The sequence below is a fragment of the Papaver somniferum genome, chromosome 6, assembly GCF_003573695.1.
Source record: "Papaver somniferum cultivar HN1 chromosome 6, ASM357369v1, whole genome shotgun sequence".
Lineage (NCBI taxonomy): Eukaryota > Viridiplantae > Streptophyta > Magnoliopsida > Ranunculales > Papaveraceae > Papaver > Papaver somniferum.
This window is the reverse complement of record NC_039363.1, coordinates 151,988,264-152,002,783: the sequence shown is the minus strand read 5'-3', so window position 1 is coordinate 152,002,783 and position 14,520 is coordinate 151,988,264. Positions and strand designations below refer to the sequence as shown.

The window sequence follows — 14,520 nt, the reverse complement described above, 5'->3', positions numbered from 1 at the left end:
TAGTTGAGTATCTGACATCACTGAATAATCCCTCGAAAATTGAAGACTGAAGATCAAACGAAGACATTTGAAGAACTTCATCGCCAAAGAGGTATGCGAAGACTGAACCCTCCTATTTACTCACGATATTTACCGTTATATCCTATGAAATTTTTTCGTATTATTTTAATAGATTTTATATTATAAAGAAGAAATTTCGAGTCAAGCTTGTCTTGATAAATCTCTCAAAATATGATTCAAACGATGGATGTTCATAGGTTCTTAACAATCTTGGTTAATAGCAATTTACTGTTCATGAACTATTATTGTTTCAAGTTTATCATCTGGAAATTGCACAAGCAATAATATTTATTATTTATTGTGATTGAGAATTTTTCGAATTGTTTAAAGAGAGTTTTCGGAACTATTGAAATTCTTGACACGAGGTATGTATGCATACCCAACACGTGTACCCTAGTGATATGAGTTCCGGAATAGGGTAGGTACGTATGCATACCCTAAGGTTCTGAGTTCGTGAATGGGAGGGAGGTACGCATACCCCAAGGATCTGCGTTCGTGAATGGATAAGGTTACACATACCCGGTACGCGTACCCCGATAGCCTGAGTTCACAGACCGGTCTATAGGTATGGATACCCCTACGCATACCTACCCAGTATCGAACTAAGCAGGTGCCTATTTTCAAAAATATGTCTAGCATTGCTAAAACTCTCTTGAACGCTTCTAAAAAAATTTGCTCACTAAATCACTATGTGTTTGTGAATCATGGTTTAAGTCTTGAGTGTTAATGAACACGATTTATGCTTATAAGTTCAAAAGGCATCAATTCAAGCTACAACACCTTCAAAATAAAAAGGGAGAACAAAAGGGTTGGGAGTGAAAGAAATAAGAAGTGAAAGTGAATGAGGAGAATCGTGGGTTCTCTTGTGGGGTTATACCTCGAATAGGAAACAAGACATAATACTGATAATGGACAGTCAACTAATATTGCTCCGTCAAGTAATGAAGCATGTTGGAGTGATGCTGAGGATATATAGGAGTTACAGTTGTCTAAGAAATTTACTGAACATCAACTGTCCGAGTCACACCAGCAAGAAGGCAGTGATGAACCTCAGATTGGTATTGGGTGTGAAACATAAGAGGGAAGTGTTCAAGAACAATTTGAGGAGAATGAACAGGATGCTTCACCTGATCTTGATGGTAAGGATACTTCAGCTGAGGTAGTTGTATATAATAATATAAGTGAGATGGGTAAAGGAAAACGCCAGAAAATTCCTTCTAGCAGACTCAAGGGTTTTGTGACGCATACAGTACGAGAAAATAGTCAATCTTCTACTCCAGTCGCACAATCATCGGCCTCAGATACACCTTAACCTTTGACATATTATGTTAGTTGTGATCTTTTTTTTGCAGTGCATAGAAAGTATCTTGCAGCACTAACGGTTGGAAATGAGCCAAAAAGCTTCAAAGAAGCTATGAAGCATCCATGCTGGAAAAAAGCCATGGTTGAAGAAATACGAGCATTAGAGGAACATGGGTATTGGAGGAATTACCCCCAGGAAAGAAGGCATTAGGAAGCAAACTGATTTATACTGAGAAGCGTGATGAAAATGGTAATTTGATACGTCTCAAAGCAAGATTGGTAATTTTTGGGAATCATCAAGTTGAAGGATTAGATTATAATGAGACTTTTGCACCAGCGGAAAAAATGACAACAATTCGTACTTTTCTAGCTGTTGCAGCGGTTAAGAATTGGGAAGTGCATCAAATGGATGTTCATAATGCATTTCTTCATGGTGATTTGGAAGAAGAAGTATATATGAAGATACCTCCAGGAAATCCTAATATGGTTTGTAGAATGAAGAAGTCATTATATGGCCTAAAACAGGCACCTAGGTGTTGGTTTGTAAAGTTATCAACAACTTTGAAAAATTATGGCTTTAAACAGTCATATTCAGATTACTCTCTTTTTACTATGACAAATGGAAAGATGCAACTTAATGTCCTAGTTTATGTTGATGATTTGATTGTGGCAGGAAATGTTCTGGTTGCACTTCATAATTTTAAAACTTACTTGGGACAATGTTTAAGATGAAGGATCTGGGGAAGCTGAAATATTTCTTAGGATTAGAGGTGGCTCGTAATAAACAAGGATTCTACATATGCCAGAGGAAATATGCATTGGATATTATCATGGAGACTGGGCTATTGGGAGCAAAACCTGCAGAGTTTCCAACGGAAACGAATCATCAGCTAGCATTGGAAAAAGGCAAGATACTAGATGATGTGGAAAAATATAGACGATTGGTTGGTCGTCTGATTTATGTGTCAGTCACAAGACCAGACCTTGCTTACCCAGTGCATATTTTATTTAAATTTATGCAACAACCAAGAGTGGAACATTGGGAAGCAGCACTTCGTGTGGTTAGATATTTGAAGAAGAATCCAGGACAAGGAATTCTGCTACGTTCTGATAGCGCTCTTAGTTTAAAAGGATTGTGTGATTTAGATTAGGCAAGATGTCCATTAACTAGACGCTCATTAACAGGTTGGTTTGTCCTTCTTGGATTCTCACCCGTGTCTTGGAAAACTAAGAAGTAGCATACAGTTTCTCGTTCCTCGGCAGAAGCAGAATACATATCTATGGCAGCAGTAACATGTGAATTAAAGTGGTTGAAACAGTTACTTGGTGATTTAGGAGTTCATCATGATCATGAGATGAATCTCTTTTGTGATAGTCAATCAGCATTATATATTGCTCAGAATCCAGTATTTCATGAAAGAATAAAACATATAGAAGTAGATTGTCATCTTGTAAGAGATGCCATAACAAGGAAGATTATATCACCCTCGCATACTCCTACAACACTGCAATTGGATGATATTTTTACAAAAGCTTTGGGGAAAGCTCAGTTTCAGTTTGTTTTGTCCAAAATGGGTATTCGTGACCTTTATGCTCCATCTTGAAGGAGGGTATTAGGAAATATGCTATATTTGAGTGAGTTATATTAGGAATTGAATTTCGTGAGAATCAAGTCTTGTGTCTTGATGACCAAGTCTTATTATTGTATAAATACCTTGATTACTATTGTGAAATCTAAGACAAATTGGGAACTTGACACTTTATGTTATTGAGCTTTCTTGAAAGATAGATTTTCTTTGATTTTAGGTTATCTTGAAATATGATGTTTACATTTTCTCGGTCTTTAATTTGACAAATAAAAATGAAAGTTTTGTTGAAGGTTGAAGAGGAAATATACTTAGACGCAGAATATCGGCTTCAGGCTTTCTAAGGAAAATCTCATTTTGTTTTGGAAGAAAAACATCGTTAGGATATAACTGTAATTAAACCATGGGTTAGGTGACATCAGAAAATGCCACGTGCTCAACTCTGGTGTTGTGCTAGATCAAAATTTTCTACTAGAGTGAGAGACTTAGCCTAAAAAGGGAAAAAGATAGAATCTCATCAGACCTTATTTGGTTTGCATATGAAGCAATGCTCACAGGTGATTAGTCAAAGGTGATGGTAAAGTATTTAATCAAATTGAAGCTCGATAAATATTCTTTTAGGCTTTAGCAGGAACGTCATTTAAGGTATTGGACAGTGAGTCTTGCAATCAACCGTCTCCAAAAGAGCCATTGGTGAGTTACTTTCCTTAAAGTTGTTTATTGGTGGCAATTTTTAGTGCTTGCTTATTCGCACTACTCAGCAACGTACTAGGTAAAATTGGACTCCCCTTGACGCAACCTAGACATTCTTGATTCCTGATAGAATTTGAAAGATTTGAGAGAGGGGGTAAAGGAAGCCTATTGCATCTTGCAACACAATCTTCTCCAGGGGTGCACCGCCGAACGATACAGCATGAAGCAAGCAAGCCAAACGATACGCTGCTCTACTACTAGGCTTCTTCATGCGGGAGGGAGGGACTCAGAACTACAAGATTGCTAACAGGAGTACTAAGTTTCCTGCGGGTGTACCAATCCAAAGGCGATAAATGTTTTGTCTTACGTGCATTTTAATACACACCCGAGCAAATTGGTACCCCTTTAAGTAATCTTGGAAAACTCAGCTAATCTCATTTTTTAAAATTTTGATCCGAACAAAGAAATTTTTGGTCTTTGTCGGCAAAGATTAGAAGAAACTGATAAGACCTTGCATAGTGTGTGTACTAAGATTCTAAAACCTACTATCTTTTCCTTTTTTCTTAAATCATTTTAGGCTTTTTTATACAATACTAAAAATTAAAGAAAAAGTGAAAGGAAAAAGAACACAAACAAGATTGAAAAGAATTCCAGTGTTTATTACATGTTAGGGCAAATCATAGTTTCTCCTTCCAATAGAAACTGTAAAAGTAAAAGTTGAGTTATATTTTCTATATTAGCTAGAGAAACTCAAGATATGACACTTCTATTTCAATTCACCAACTAACTTGCACAATGCAGCTACCACATTGTCCTAATTACTTCATTTTATCTTTACTCATCTCCATTAATCTATGTACTAAAACTGAATCAACTAGTACTTCCTGCAATGAAGGATACTCTTTCAGTAAAATGGGAAGAAACATCACTCACTGTAAGAAATTACGAACCCTCAAAGCAGAATTTGGGTGGCCTTATCAGGGCAAAGTTCAGGATTTTCCTAATAACCGAAGCAGTACACTTGTCGACATTTTTTTCAGTGCACCACCAGTTGGCGCGACAGGTTGGGTTGCCTGGGGTGTAAATCCGCTTAGACCATTTATGGCAGGTACTAGAGCTCTCATTGGATTTAAACATCCAAACGGTTCAATGCATCTTGAAACTTATAACATTGCTACAGATACAAAGAGAGGTTGTCAACTTTCATCATCCGATATCGAAGTGAAAGTTAATGATACGAGTATAACATATTCGGCTGACTCGGGTTTTCTTACCATAATCGCAACTCTATCTCTTCCTCAAGAATACAACGTATCAAAGCTCAATCTTGTTTCGCAAGTTGGGTCTGTAAAAGATTCTACGCCTCAAATGCATGATGACACACTTAAGAATTTTGATAGTGCCGAAACTATTGATCTTAGTTCGGGAAAAAGCACCAGTGTTCGACACAGATTACATTATCACATAACGGTAAGCACAATTTAACGATGTGTGTAAAATTTTAATGATTCTTTTCCAGTCGCGTTTAAAACGACCCCATTTTAATCTTTTCAAAAAATAGGCACATGGAGTTCTGAGCATAGTAGGATGGGGAACACTAGTACCAATTGGCGCCATAACTGCAAGGTATTTTAAAGAATTCCCAGTGAAATTTTGTGGATGGTATCCTCTCCATGTTTCCTGCCAAATTTCGGGCTACTTGATTGGGTCGACAGGTTGGGTCATCGGGATATACTTAGGAAGCAGTTCAAGATATTACGATTTCACTACGCACAGGGACTTTGGAATCATTATCTTCACCTTCTCAACGTTGCAAGTATGTAGTACTAGTTAATCACATCTATATATTTACCTCTTTCTCTCTACCATTGAGTTTCTATATTTTTCTTGACATTTCAGGTACTAGCTTTATTTGTGCGACCAAAAAGAGGAGATGATCATCTCCGGTACTGGAATATTTACCACCATTTGTTAGGTTATACATTGATGGTGTTGATCACCATTAATATATTCAAAGGGATAAATATTTTAAGACCAGAAAAGATTTGGAAGTGGACTTATATGGGTTTGGTTACTGCACTAGCTTTTCTAGTTATCAGTTTCGAAGTCTTTACTTGGATGAAATTTGTAAAATGTAAACGATTAAACCGCCGTCCTTAAGTAATTTTTTGTAAGAGCAGAAAATACTAGAGCAGTCTGAATTCTGGCATGACTTGGAGGTCTATTGCTCCGGTTTCTTTAGGGCTCTGAATACAGATTTACAAACTCTGTGGATTTGCTATCTCTGATTTATCCTCGGGTTTTGGTTCTTCTTGCTGATTAGCTATCGATCTTCTTTTCCTTTCTCAAGTGCCTCTGTTTCCTCTACCTCTTGTGGATTTGCTATCTCTGATTTATCCTCAGCTTTTGGTTCTTCTTGCTGATTAGCTGTCGAGTTTCTATCTTCTTTTCTTTTCTCAAGTGCTTGAATTAAATTCTTCAAGCAATGTTCCGTGTCATTATTGATCGTTTTGGGTATTAAATGCTCGGCAACATCTGCAGGAGTAATCTGTTCCTGACTGATCAGATTTTATATCGTCTCGAATAACTCATGTGAATCAAGTTTCAAGTAATTCTTGGCCAATACCTTGAACCCTTCAAAGCAACAGTAAGACATTTCAATGTGTTTATCCATTCGACCTTTTCGAATGAGAGCATGATCAATATTCTCTATATGGTTAGTTGCAAACACAATAATTCGTTCACCACTGGAGGCAGACCATAAACCATCAATGACATTCAAAAGCCCTGACAATGTAACTCTGCTCTCAATACTATCAGCCACCTCTTTGCCTTTCTTACTAACTGAATCATTACGTTTCTTCGTGATATCGAGACAACAATCGATGTCTTCCATTACTATAATAGACTTCTTTGAAGTTTCATGCATGAGTATTGTTGGAAAACGATTAATAAAAAATAATTTTTTTAAAATTTTAATAAAAATTATAATTTATTGTTTTCTTTTGTGAATGAAACTTATTAGTCCCACATCGCGGAGTTTCCAATTTTTAGTAGTTTTAAGAAACTATATAAACCTTTTAGTCCCACATCGGAGAGTTTTTCTTCTTAAGTTGTATTTGTCAATTATATAAACAAATTCACTACTTTTGTAAAATCCATGGGAAAGGGGTTGCTCTATATTTAAAGGGACCCCTAAGGGAAAAAACATTTTATATTGTTTTCTCAAGTGTTCGAGATTTTCCTTTATGATTTTTTCGGAGTTGCCAAGCTCAAGTTGAGCATCTACTACATATGCTAGTAGTAGGTGTAGTAGGGTGTTTTATCCTGAAGATATCCGTCCTGTGAGGGCTATAGCATCACTCTTGAGTGTAGCCGGGTGCTAATGTCTTAAGGGAAACGTGTTGAACACGTGACTTACTCTGTTTTTCCAAAGTTTTGTCTTGTTGCTGTTGCGGAGATATGAGAGCTCGTCCGTTTCATCAAATCGATCACTTCCATTATAAAGGAGCTAAGTATCAATAACTTTTTCTTATTTGATTTTTCCTTGTTTTTGGTTATTGCACCCAACAATCTTAAGACATTATAATTTGTAATAATCGAAAATGGTTGGTTGGTTTGTGAATCATGGATGTTAATTGTGGAGTGAAAAACAAAAAATGAATTTTTGGTCAGCTGTAGAGTTTCGAGATTATCTCTTAACATAGAAGGAATTTCGATGAACCCTTTTGACACAACGTAGTAGACATCCTGATTACCTACGTAAAATTTCAGAATTTTTGGAGTTGTAAAAGTATTTTTTTTATATTTTACAAAACAGAGAAGCGTTCCTAAAAAATTATGACGGGCAGAATTTTGTTGTTAACTAAAGTAGTTTTTATGGAGTAACCATGAGTTTTTTGATACGGTGGTTCAAACGAAGTTTAGAAATCTTGATATTATCTTCAAAACTCGTATTTTATCTGAATTAAGGTTTGTGAGATGTGGTGTATTAGGTGATTGGGAAATTACCGTGTCCGTGGTCAGAGTATAAACGAAGTTTGTGACATGAAATTGAAAAGGAACATGGCTACCAGGCGCATGTGGATGAACACAAGTCTTCCAAAGCTGACAAAGGCGAGAACATCAAACACAACTCTAAGCGTAGTCTTCATAAGAAAGGTATGTTTCGTAAAACTGAATCCGGCATTACTTTAATTAAGGGTGATTGTTATGTTTGTAAAATTCCTGGCCATACGGCAGTAAAGTGTAGACAACATAAAACCTTAATAAGTAGAAAGTTAATGCTAATTTAGTTGAAACAAATTAGAACGAGTTCATTGACATGATGTCGGAAGTTATTTTAATAACCAATGTGAGAGACTGGTGGGTGGACTCTGGAGCCACTAAGTATGTTTGTTGAAACAGAGACCTGTTCACCTCTTATCAGAGGATAAGGGATGTCGAGAAACTCTATATGAGTAACTCATCTGCGACAGAGGTTGCATAAAAGGGAAAGGTCGAGCATAAGCTCATATCTGTAATATTCTCACACTGAATGAAGTTTTCATGTTCCGAGCATATGAAAGAATCTTGTATCTTGTTCTCTTGAAGATGGTAAAAGATTGAAGATCTTAATTAAATGTGGAAAACTTGTTATAACTAAGGGCATTGATTTTTTAGGCAACAGTTATAGGACTTAGGGTCTATATAAGTTTAAAGGAAAATCTGATGAAGTGAACATAGTTGATTCTTATGCTTTCTTTTGTGTGTCTTTGAATGTTTTGCATGGTAGACTTGGAACCGTAAAATTATAAGTCAATGCATAAACTGCCTAGCATAGGCTACGTACCCAAATTTAGTTTGGATCTTGAACACAAAAGTGAAATGAATATGCTATAAAATCTTTTAGCACAAATGTTCAGAGTAATTCTAAGCCCTTAGAATTAATTCAGTTAGGCCTAGTTGACATGAGTTCAACCCAAAACCACTATGGTAAAAGATGGTTTATAACTTTCATGGATGATTGTACGAGGTACTATCTTGTATACTTTCTTAGGGATAAGGATGATGCCTTAGAAGCCTTAAGATGTATAAACTTGAAGTTCAAAACCAATTAGAAGCCTTGAACATAACAATTGTATCCTTAAGAAGATGATAATTCCATGTTGATTAGTTCAGGATTACCTGCGGCTTGTGGGGGAGGCAGTCCTCTTAACTAGTATATCCTGAATATAGTACCCTTAAGGATCAGATGAAACTCCATATGATTTATGGAAAGGTAGATGACCTTCTTATGAATGCGTCAAAGTGTGGGGGTGTTTGACTAAGATTGTCATTCCTCTTCCTAAAAGAACTAGATAGAAACCAAAAATGTTGATTGTGTCTTCATATAGGTATGCTGAGTATACTTCTACATATAGATTTTTGGTTGTGTGTTCTGATTTTTCATACTTTGGTGTGATTTTTCTGACTTTGTTGTGAATACTATTACATAATCTAGGGATGCTGAGTTCTTTGAACATGTTTATTCTTAAACCTGTACCTCATTAGAGATGTGTTGTTGATCCCCTAGATTTATTTTCAAATAGTCAGAACTTATCTTAAAGGAAGATGAAGTTAAGGTTGAGCCTAAGAGAAGTAAAACAATTAGACTTGAGACTTCTTATGAAGCCGACTTCATAACATGCCTAGCTTAGTCTAAGCCCTGGACTTGTAAAGAAGCCTTGATATCTACTGAAACCCCATTCTGGTAAGAAGCTTCATTTAGTGAAATGGACTCAGTCCGTCGGAACCTGACTTGGGAGGTTTCTAGTTTACCTCCAGAGAGTAAGACCATGAGATGTAAATGAGTCTTTAAGAGGAAACATTAGGTATATGGAACTGTAGAAAAATATTAGGCTAAGTTGGTAGCTAAAGGCTATAAACTAAAAGAAGGTGTATATTTCCTTGATTCTTATTCACATGTGACGAGATTTACTTCGTTGAGATGCTAATTGTTATTGCTGTCATAAACAAATTAGAGATACATCAGATGGATGTTAAGACAACTTTTCTAAAATCGTGAATTAGATAAAGAAATTTACATAGACCAACCTGAGGACTTTGTAGTGAAAGGTTATGATGACAAAGTTTGTAAGTTGAACAAAATTTTGTATGGTTTATAAAATAAGCACGTAAACAGTGACATGGAAAATTTGATCATGTGATAATGTGTAGTGGATTTAAGTTAATGAATCTGACAAGTATATTTACAAGTAACTTGTTAAGGATGCCTGTGTGATTGTATGCTTGTATGTTGATGATATGCTTATACTTGATACAAACATAGATGTGATTAATTCCACTAAAAACATGCGCTGAATGAGAACGTTGACTTGAAAGACTTAGGCCCTGTTGATAATCTTAGGGATGAGGATTAGAAAATAATCTAACATATGTAGTCTTAGTCATTCTCATTATGTTGAATTTGTGCTTAAGAGATACAATCAGTGTGATTGTAAGCCTGCTTGTACTCCGTACGATTATTCTTGTAGACTCAAGAAAAAAGGGTAATGGAGTATCTTAACTTGAATACTCAAGAGTTATAGGATGTCTGATGAATTTAATGAACTGTAAGAGTCCAGACATTGCCTATATTGTGAGTAAGTTAAGTAGATATAATTATAGTCCAGAGCAATAGCATTCAGATGCACTGAGTAGAGTATTATGGTACCTAAAATACTCTATTACCTTTTATTTGATTTATGAAAGGTATCTTGCTGTCCTTGAGGGACTTTGTGATGTAAACTGGATAGTTGACTCAGAGGAGTCTAAGTCTACGAGTGGATATGTTTCACTCTAGCATGAGGGTTTGTTTTTGGAAGATTTACAAACAAAATATATTGCTCAATTCATTATGGAATCTGAGAGTATTGAGTTAGATAAAGCACGAGAGGGGGCCGAGTGCCTAAGATGCTTTTTAGAAGACATTCCTCTCTGGCATAGGCCTGTGCCAGCTATATCTATACATTGTGTTAGCCAAGCTATAATAGCTAAAGCTGAAAATAACTAATCTCAATCGGCGTTATTTCCATTGATTGGATAAAGTCCAAGGAGAATATCGCGCAACCTTTGACGAAAGGTTTATCCCAAGAGATAGTTAGAAATGCATCGAGGGGAAGGGGCTTAAGCTCATAAATTAAACTTGCCATGAAGGATACTCAACCTTGCTGACTGGAGATCCCAAGATCAAGGTTTCGAATGAGACAACTAATTTGTGGTGGGTAAAGGTAAACACTATCAGAGAATTTTATTCTCTGTCCCTTCCCTATGGTGTAGACGTGATAGTGTGACTGCATGTGAAGGATGACTTTTAAGAAGTCTTAATGAGTTCTATAGTTTCAATTTAAGATTGAAGTGGGGTGTAGCAGTAACACTCTTTATGGAAACTCACCTATCTGAATGAGGAAGTGGGCCGCTTCCTATGAGAATATGAGCTTTGATTCTCTAGAGCATTCTGAGAAACAGGATATGTCCAGGGCCAAATTGGACAAAACAGCACGAGCTTGGCAGCAACCTTGGAGATATCACCCGTGGTTGTTATCGCGAATTACATCAAATGCTAGCAGTTCAAGACATAGTTCACTGTCTCTAGCAAGTAATTCCGGTAATATCTCACTAAGCAAAGGTTCAAGACCTCATGGACACCTCTGCCTAAAATGGTATTTCCTGCGCTTTTTATGTGATTTTCGTTTTGATAGTTTTGGTATTACTGGAACTTAGGACCTAAAGGTCACTAAGGGTTCACTAGTTCATGCTTTTTCACTTTGGTGAAAGATACCTATAGTCTCACCATGTGAGAACTAAAGATGAAAGCTCTCAATATTATTATGATTTGTGCAATCCATAGTATGACCCTGGGGTCAACACACTTTTGTGTGAGGGAGAGGACGTAGAAATGACTAGTATGATTTCAGCACTTGCACGATCAGTCTGTTTGGATCGTGAGATTGGGATGTTGATTTACCAAGATCTATCTGTGTTTTCATGTTTTATTGAGTTTTCATTCATGTGGGGGATTGTTGGAAAACGATTAATAAAAAATAATTTTTTAAAATTTTAATAAAAATTATAATTTATTGTTTTCTTTTGTGAATGAAACTTATTAGTCCCACATCGTGGAGTTTCCAATTTTTAGTAGTTTTAAGAAACTATATAAACCTTTTAGTCCCACATCGGGGAGTTTTTCTTCTTAAGTTGTATTTGTCAATTATATATACAAATTCACTACTTTTGTAAAATCTATGGGAAAGGGGTTGCTCTATATTTAGAGGGACCCCTAAGGGAAAAACATTTTATATTGTTTTCTCAAGTGTTCAGATTTTTCTTTATGTTTTTTTCGGAGTTGCCAAGCTCAAGTTGAGCATCTACTACATATGCTACATATGCTACATATGCTCAAGTTGAGCATCTATTACATATGCTAGTAGTAGGTGTAGTAGGGTGTTTTTTCCTGGAGATATCCGTCCTGTGAGGGCTATAGCATCACTCTTGAGTGTAGCCGGGCGCTAATGTCTTAAGGGCAACGTGTTGAACACGTGACTCACTCTGTTTTTCCAAAGTTTTGCCTTGTTGTTGTTGCGGAGATATGGAGAAGTTTTGCCTTGTTGTTGTTGCGGAGATATGGGGAGCTCGTCCGTTTCATCAAATCGATCACTTCCATTATAAAGGAGCTAAGTATCGATAACTTTTGCTTATTTGATTTTTCCTTGTTTTTGATTATTGCACCCAACAAGTATTCTGAGATCACCGTTGTCTTTCACAGCCGTCAGTTCAAGGTCATATATGTCGTAATTCAAAAGATTAGCCATGGCAGCAACCATACTAGATTTCCCTGTCCCTGGTGGCCCATACAAGAGATACCCACGCTTCCACGCCTTGCCAATCTCTTCATAGTATTCTTTCCCATTGCTGAAACTAATGAGATCATCGATAATTTCTTTCTTCTTCACTGGGTCCATAGCAATGTGTTCGAACTTCACAGGGTGATCAAACACAAGACGGTTCCACGATGTCCTGTTGTTAGAATACAGCTTTCTCCGCCGGTTTTCACGCAAAGTTGCTTCTCCTTCCTTGATGACATGATACATATATGAACTCGTAATGATTTCACGATGCTGACGATGAAATTGAAGGCTTAAGTGTCGATGTTCAAAATCGGATGCAACAGGTCTTTGAGAAATAGTCTTCCCTACATACCACCAAATTTTAATACCTTCAAACTCATCAACTATCTCTTCATAGTCAGCCATGTTAAGAATTAGCTTCTTATTTGTACCAAATTGAGCCTTCATTCTTCTTGCAAGTTCACAAGTTTTAGGCCTAAGATAAGCCTGAATTGCAACATAAACTCCACTTGATCTGAAATAATCTGCAGTGCATTCATCGATGCTTATTTCAATATATGGATTTGTGTATGCAATAAATTTCTGGATGTACCTAGAGCAATAGCTAAGGATGAACGGTTGAATCGTCGTTAGGATTAACGGTTGCACCATCTGGTACACGAACATTATAATACCCATTATCATACTTGTTCTCATCCACATTTTTGCCATGCTCCTTTTTTTCGTTGGTGATGAAACGAGCGAACTCAAAAGGACTGAACTCAACGCCATCTAAAATTGCTAGTTATATCGATTCCTCTCTTCACTAAATGAATATGAAACACATTTAGGGCAAAAAATAAATAGATCAAACCCAGTCAGTGATTAGGTTGGGTTTACAAGTTTAAAGAGAACTGATGTTGATATCTAAACATTGAATAGAAGTATGCAATTGAGAGTTTAAACTTACAATCTGAGTGAGATGCCTTGTTCAAAACCCTTGAGTGTTTTGAGTAAACCCTTGTATGCAAAGGAAAAATCGGCAGATTTGGTTCAAGTGAGAAATTAAAACTTGAGTTCAGAAGAACCCAAAACTCGTTAGTCTTCTTCTCTTATGCCTCGATTCAGTTGTCACATGACAATACTTTTCACTGGCACGCTTGAGTAAGATCATTTCTTTTCTGTGAAAGTAACACCATCTCAATGCATATAAAATCCTTGACTTGTCACTTAGGTCGTTAAGGCCATAACGTTTCTGTGCCAAGAAAAAAGATCCTATACCTTTTATGTCATGCCAAAATGGTGGCGTCTCAGCAGTCAGCACTTACAAAACCTTGACGTTCTAAAGCAGAGCGGTTAAAGTCACTAATAGATCGTCTATCTCACAAGTGGAGCCCAAAAACAAACTGATACTCCAAGTGTAGCATCTAGAAGAGAGATCATTGCCACCGGTGATTGAGAAGACCCTGATTTTGGGCATACTGAAATCTTTCTAGGCATATTGAATAAAGATAAAAAAGGTTGTAAAATAGCAAATTCAGATAACCCCTTAACCCAAATTTCTTTTAATGGCAAATCTGCCCTCTACGTATTAGTGTTACTAATATTGATTAGTGATTAAATATTTTGTTTAGTGATTAAGATAATTTTCAGAATTATAAAGGTTGTTTAGATGAAAAATTTTGGAGAAAAAAAAATCAAAGTTTTTATTGAGAAGGAGAAAAAGAGAAGGAGAAAGTGAGAAAATTTTAATTCTTGATTCAACGGAGGATGAGGAGGGTCAAAATTCATCTAAAAAACCTAGGAAAATACACATCAACCACACCAATGATTCCCAAATGACTGATTTCTTAGATTATGAGAATGATTTTACACCCACTCAAACTCAAGCTCAAACTCAAGATGATGATTCTTATGAGCCAAATCCTGATGATGAAGACATTGATGAGGAACCCAATGCTTTTGATACATAGGTACACTTCTATCCTATGCTTAATCTCACTTCTATAGCTCTCAATTATCAAAAGTTAGGT

The 14,520-nt window shown here is 36.4% G+C and overlaps 1 protein-coding gene and 1 pseudogene across 1 annotated transcript; one reads left to right on the top strand and one right to left on the bottom strand.

Moving 5' to 3' along the window:
* Positions 1-4,416: 4,416 nt before the first annotated feature.
* On the top strand, positions 4,417-5,986 carry LOC113286312 (cytochrome b561 and DOMON domain-containing protein At4g12980-like). The gene is made up of 3 exons (XM_026534967.1): positions 4,417-5,111; positions 5,203-5,457; positions 5,541-5,986. The coding sequence occupies exons 1-3, from the start codon at positions 4,437-4,439 to the stop codon at positions 5,799-5,801; spliced, it is 1,191 nt and encodes a 396-aa protein (XP_026390752.1). The 5' UTR covers positions 4,417-4,436; the 3' UTR covers positions 5,802-5,986.
* LOC113291670 lies at positions 5,965-13,210 on the bottom strand (annotated as a pseudogene).
* Positions 13,211-14,520: the final 1,310 nt, after the last annotated feature.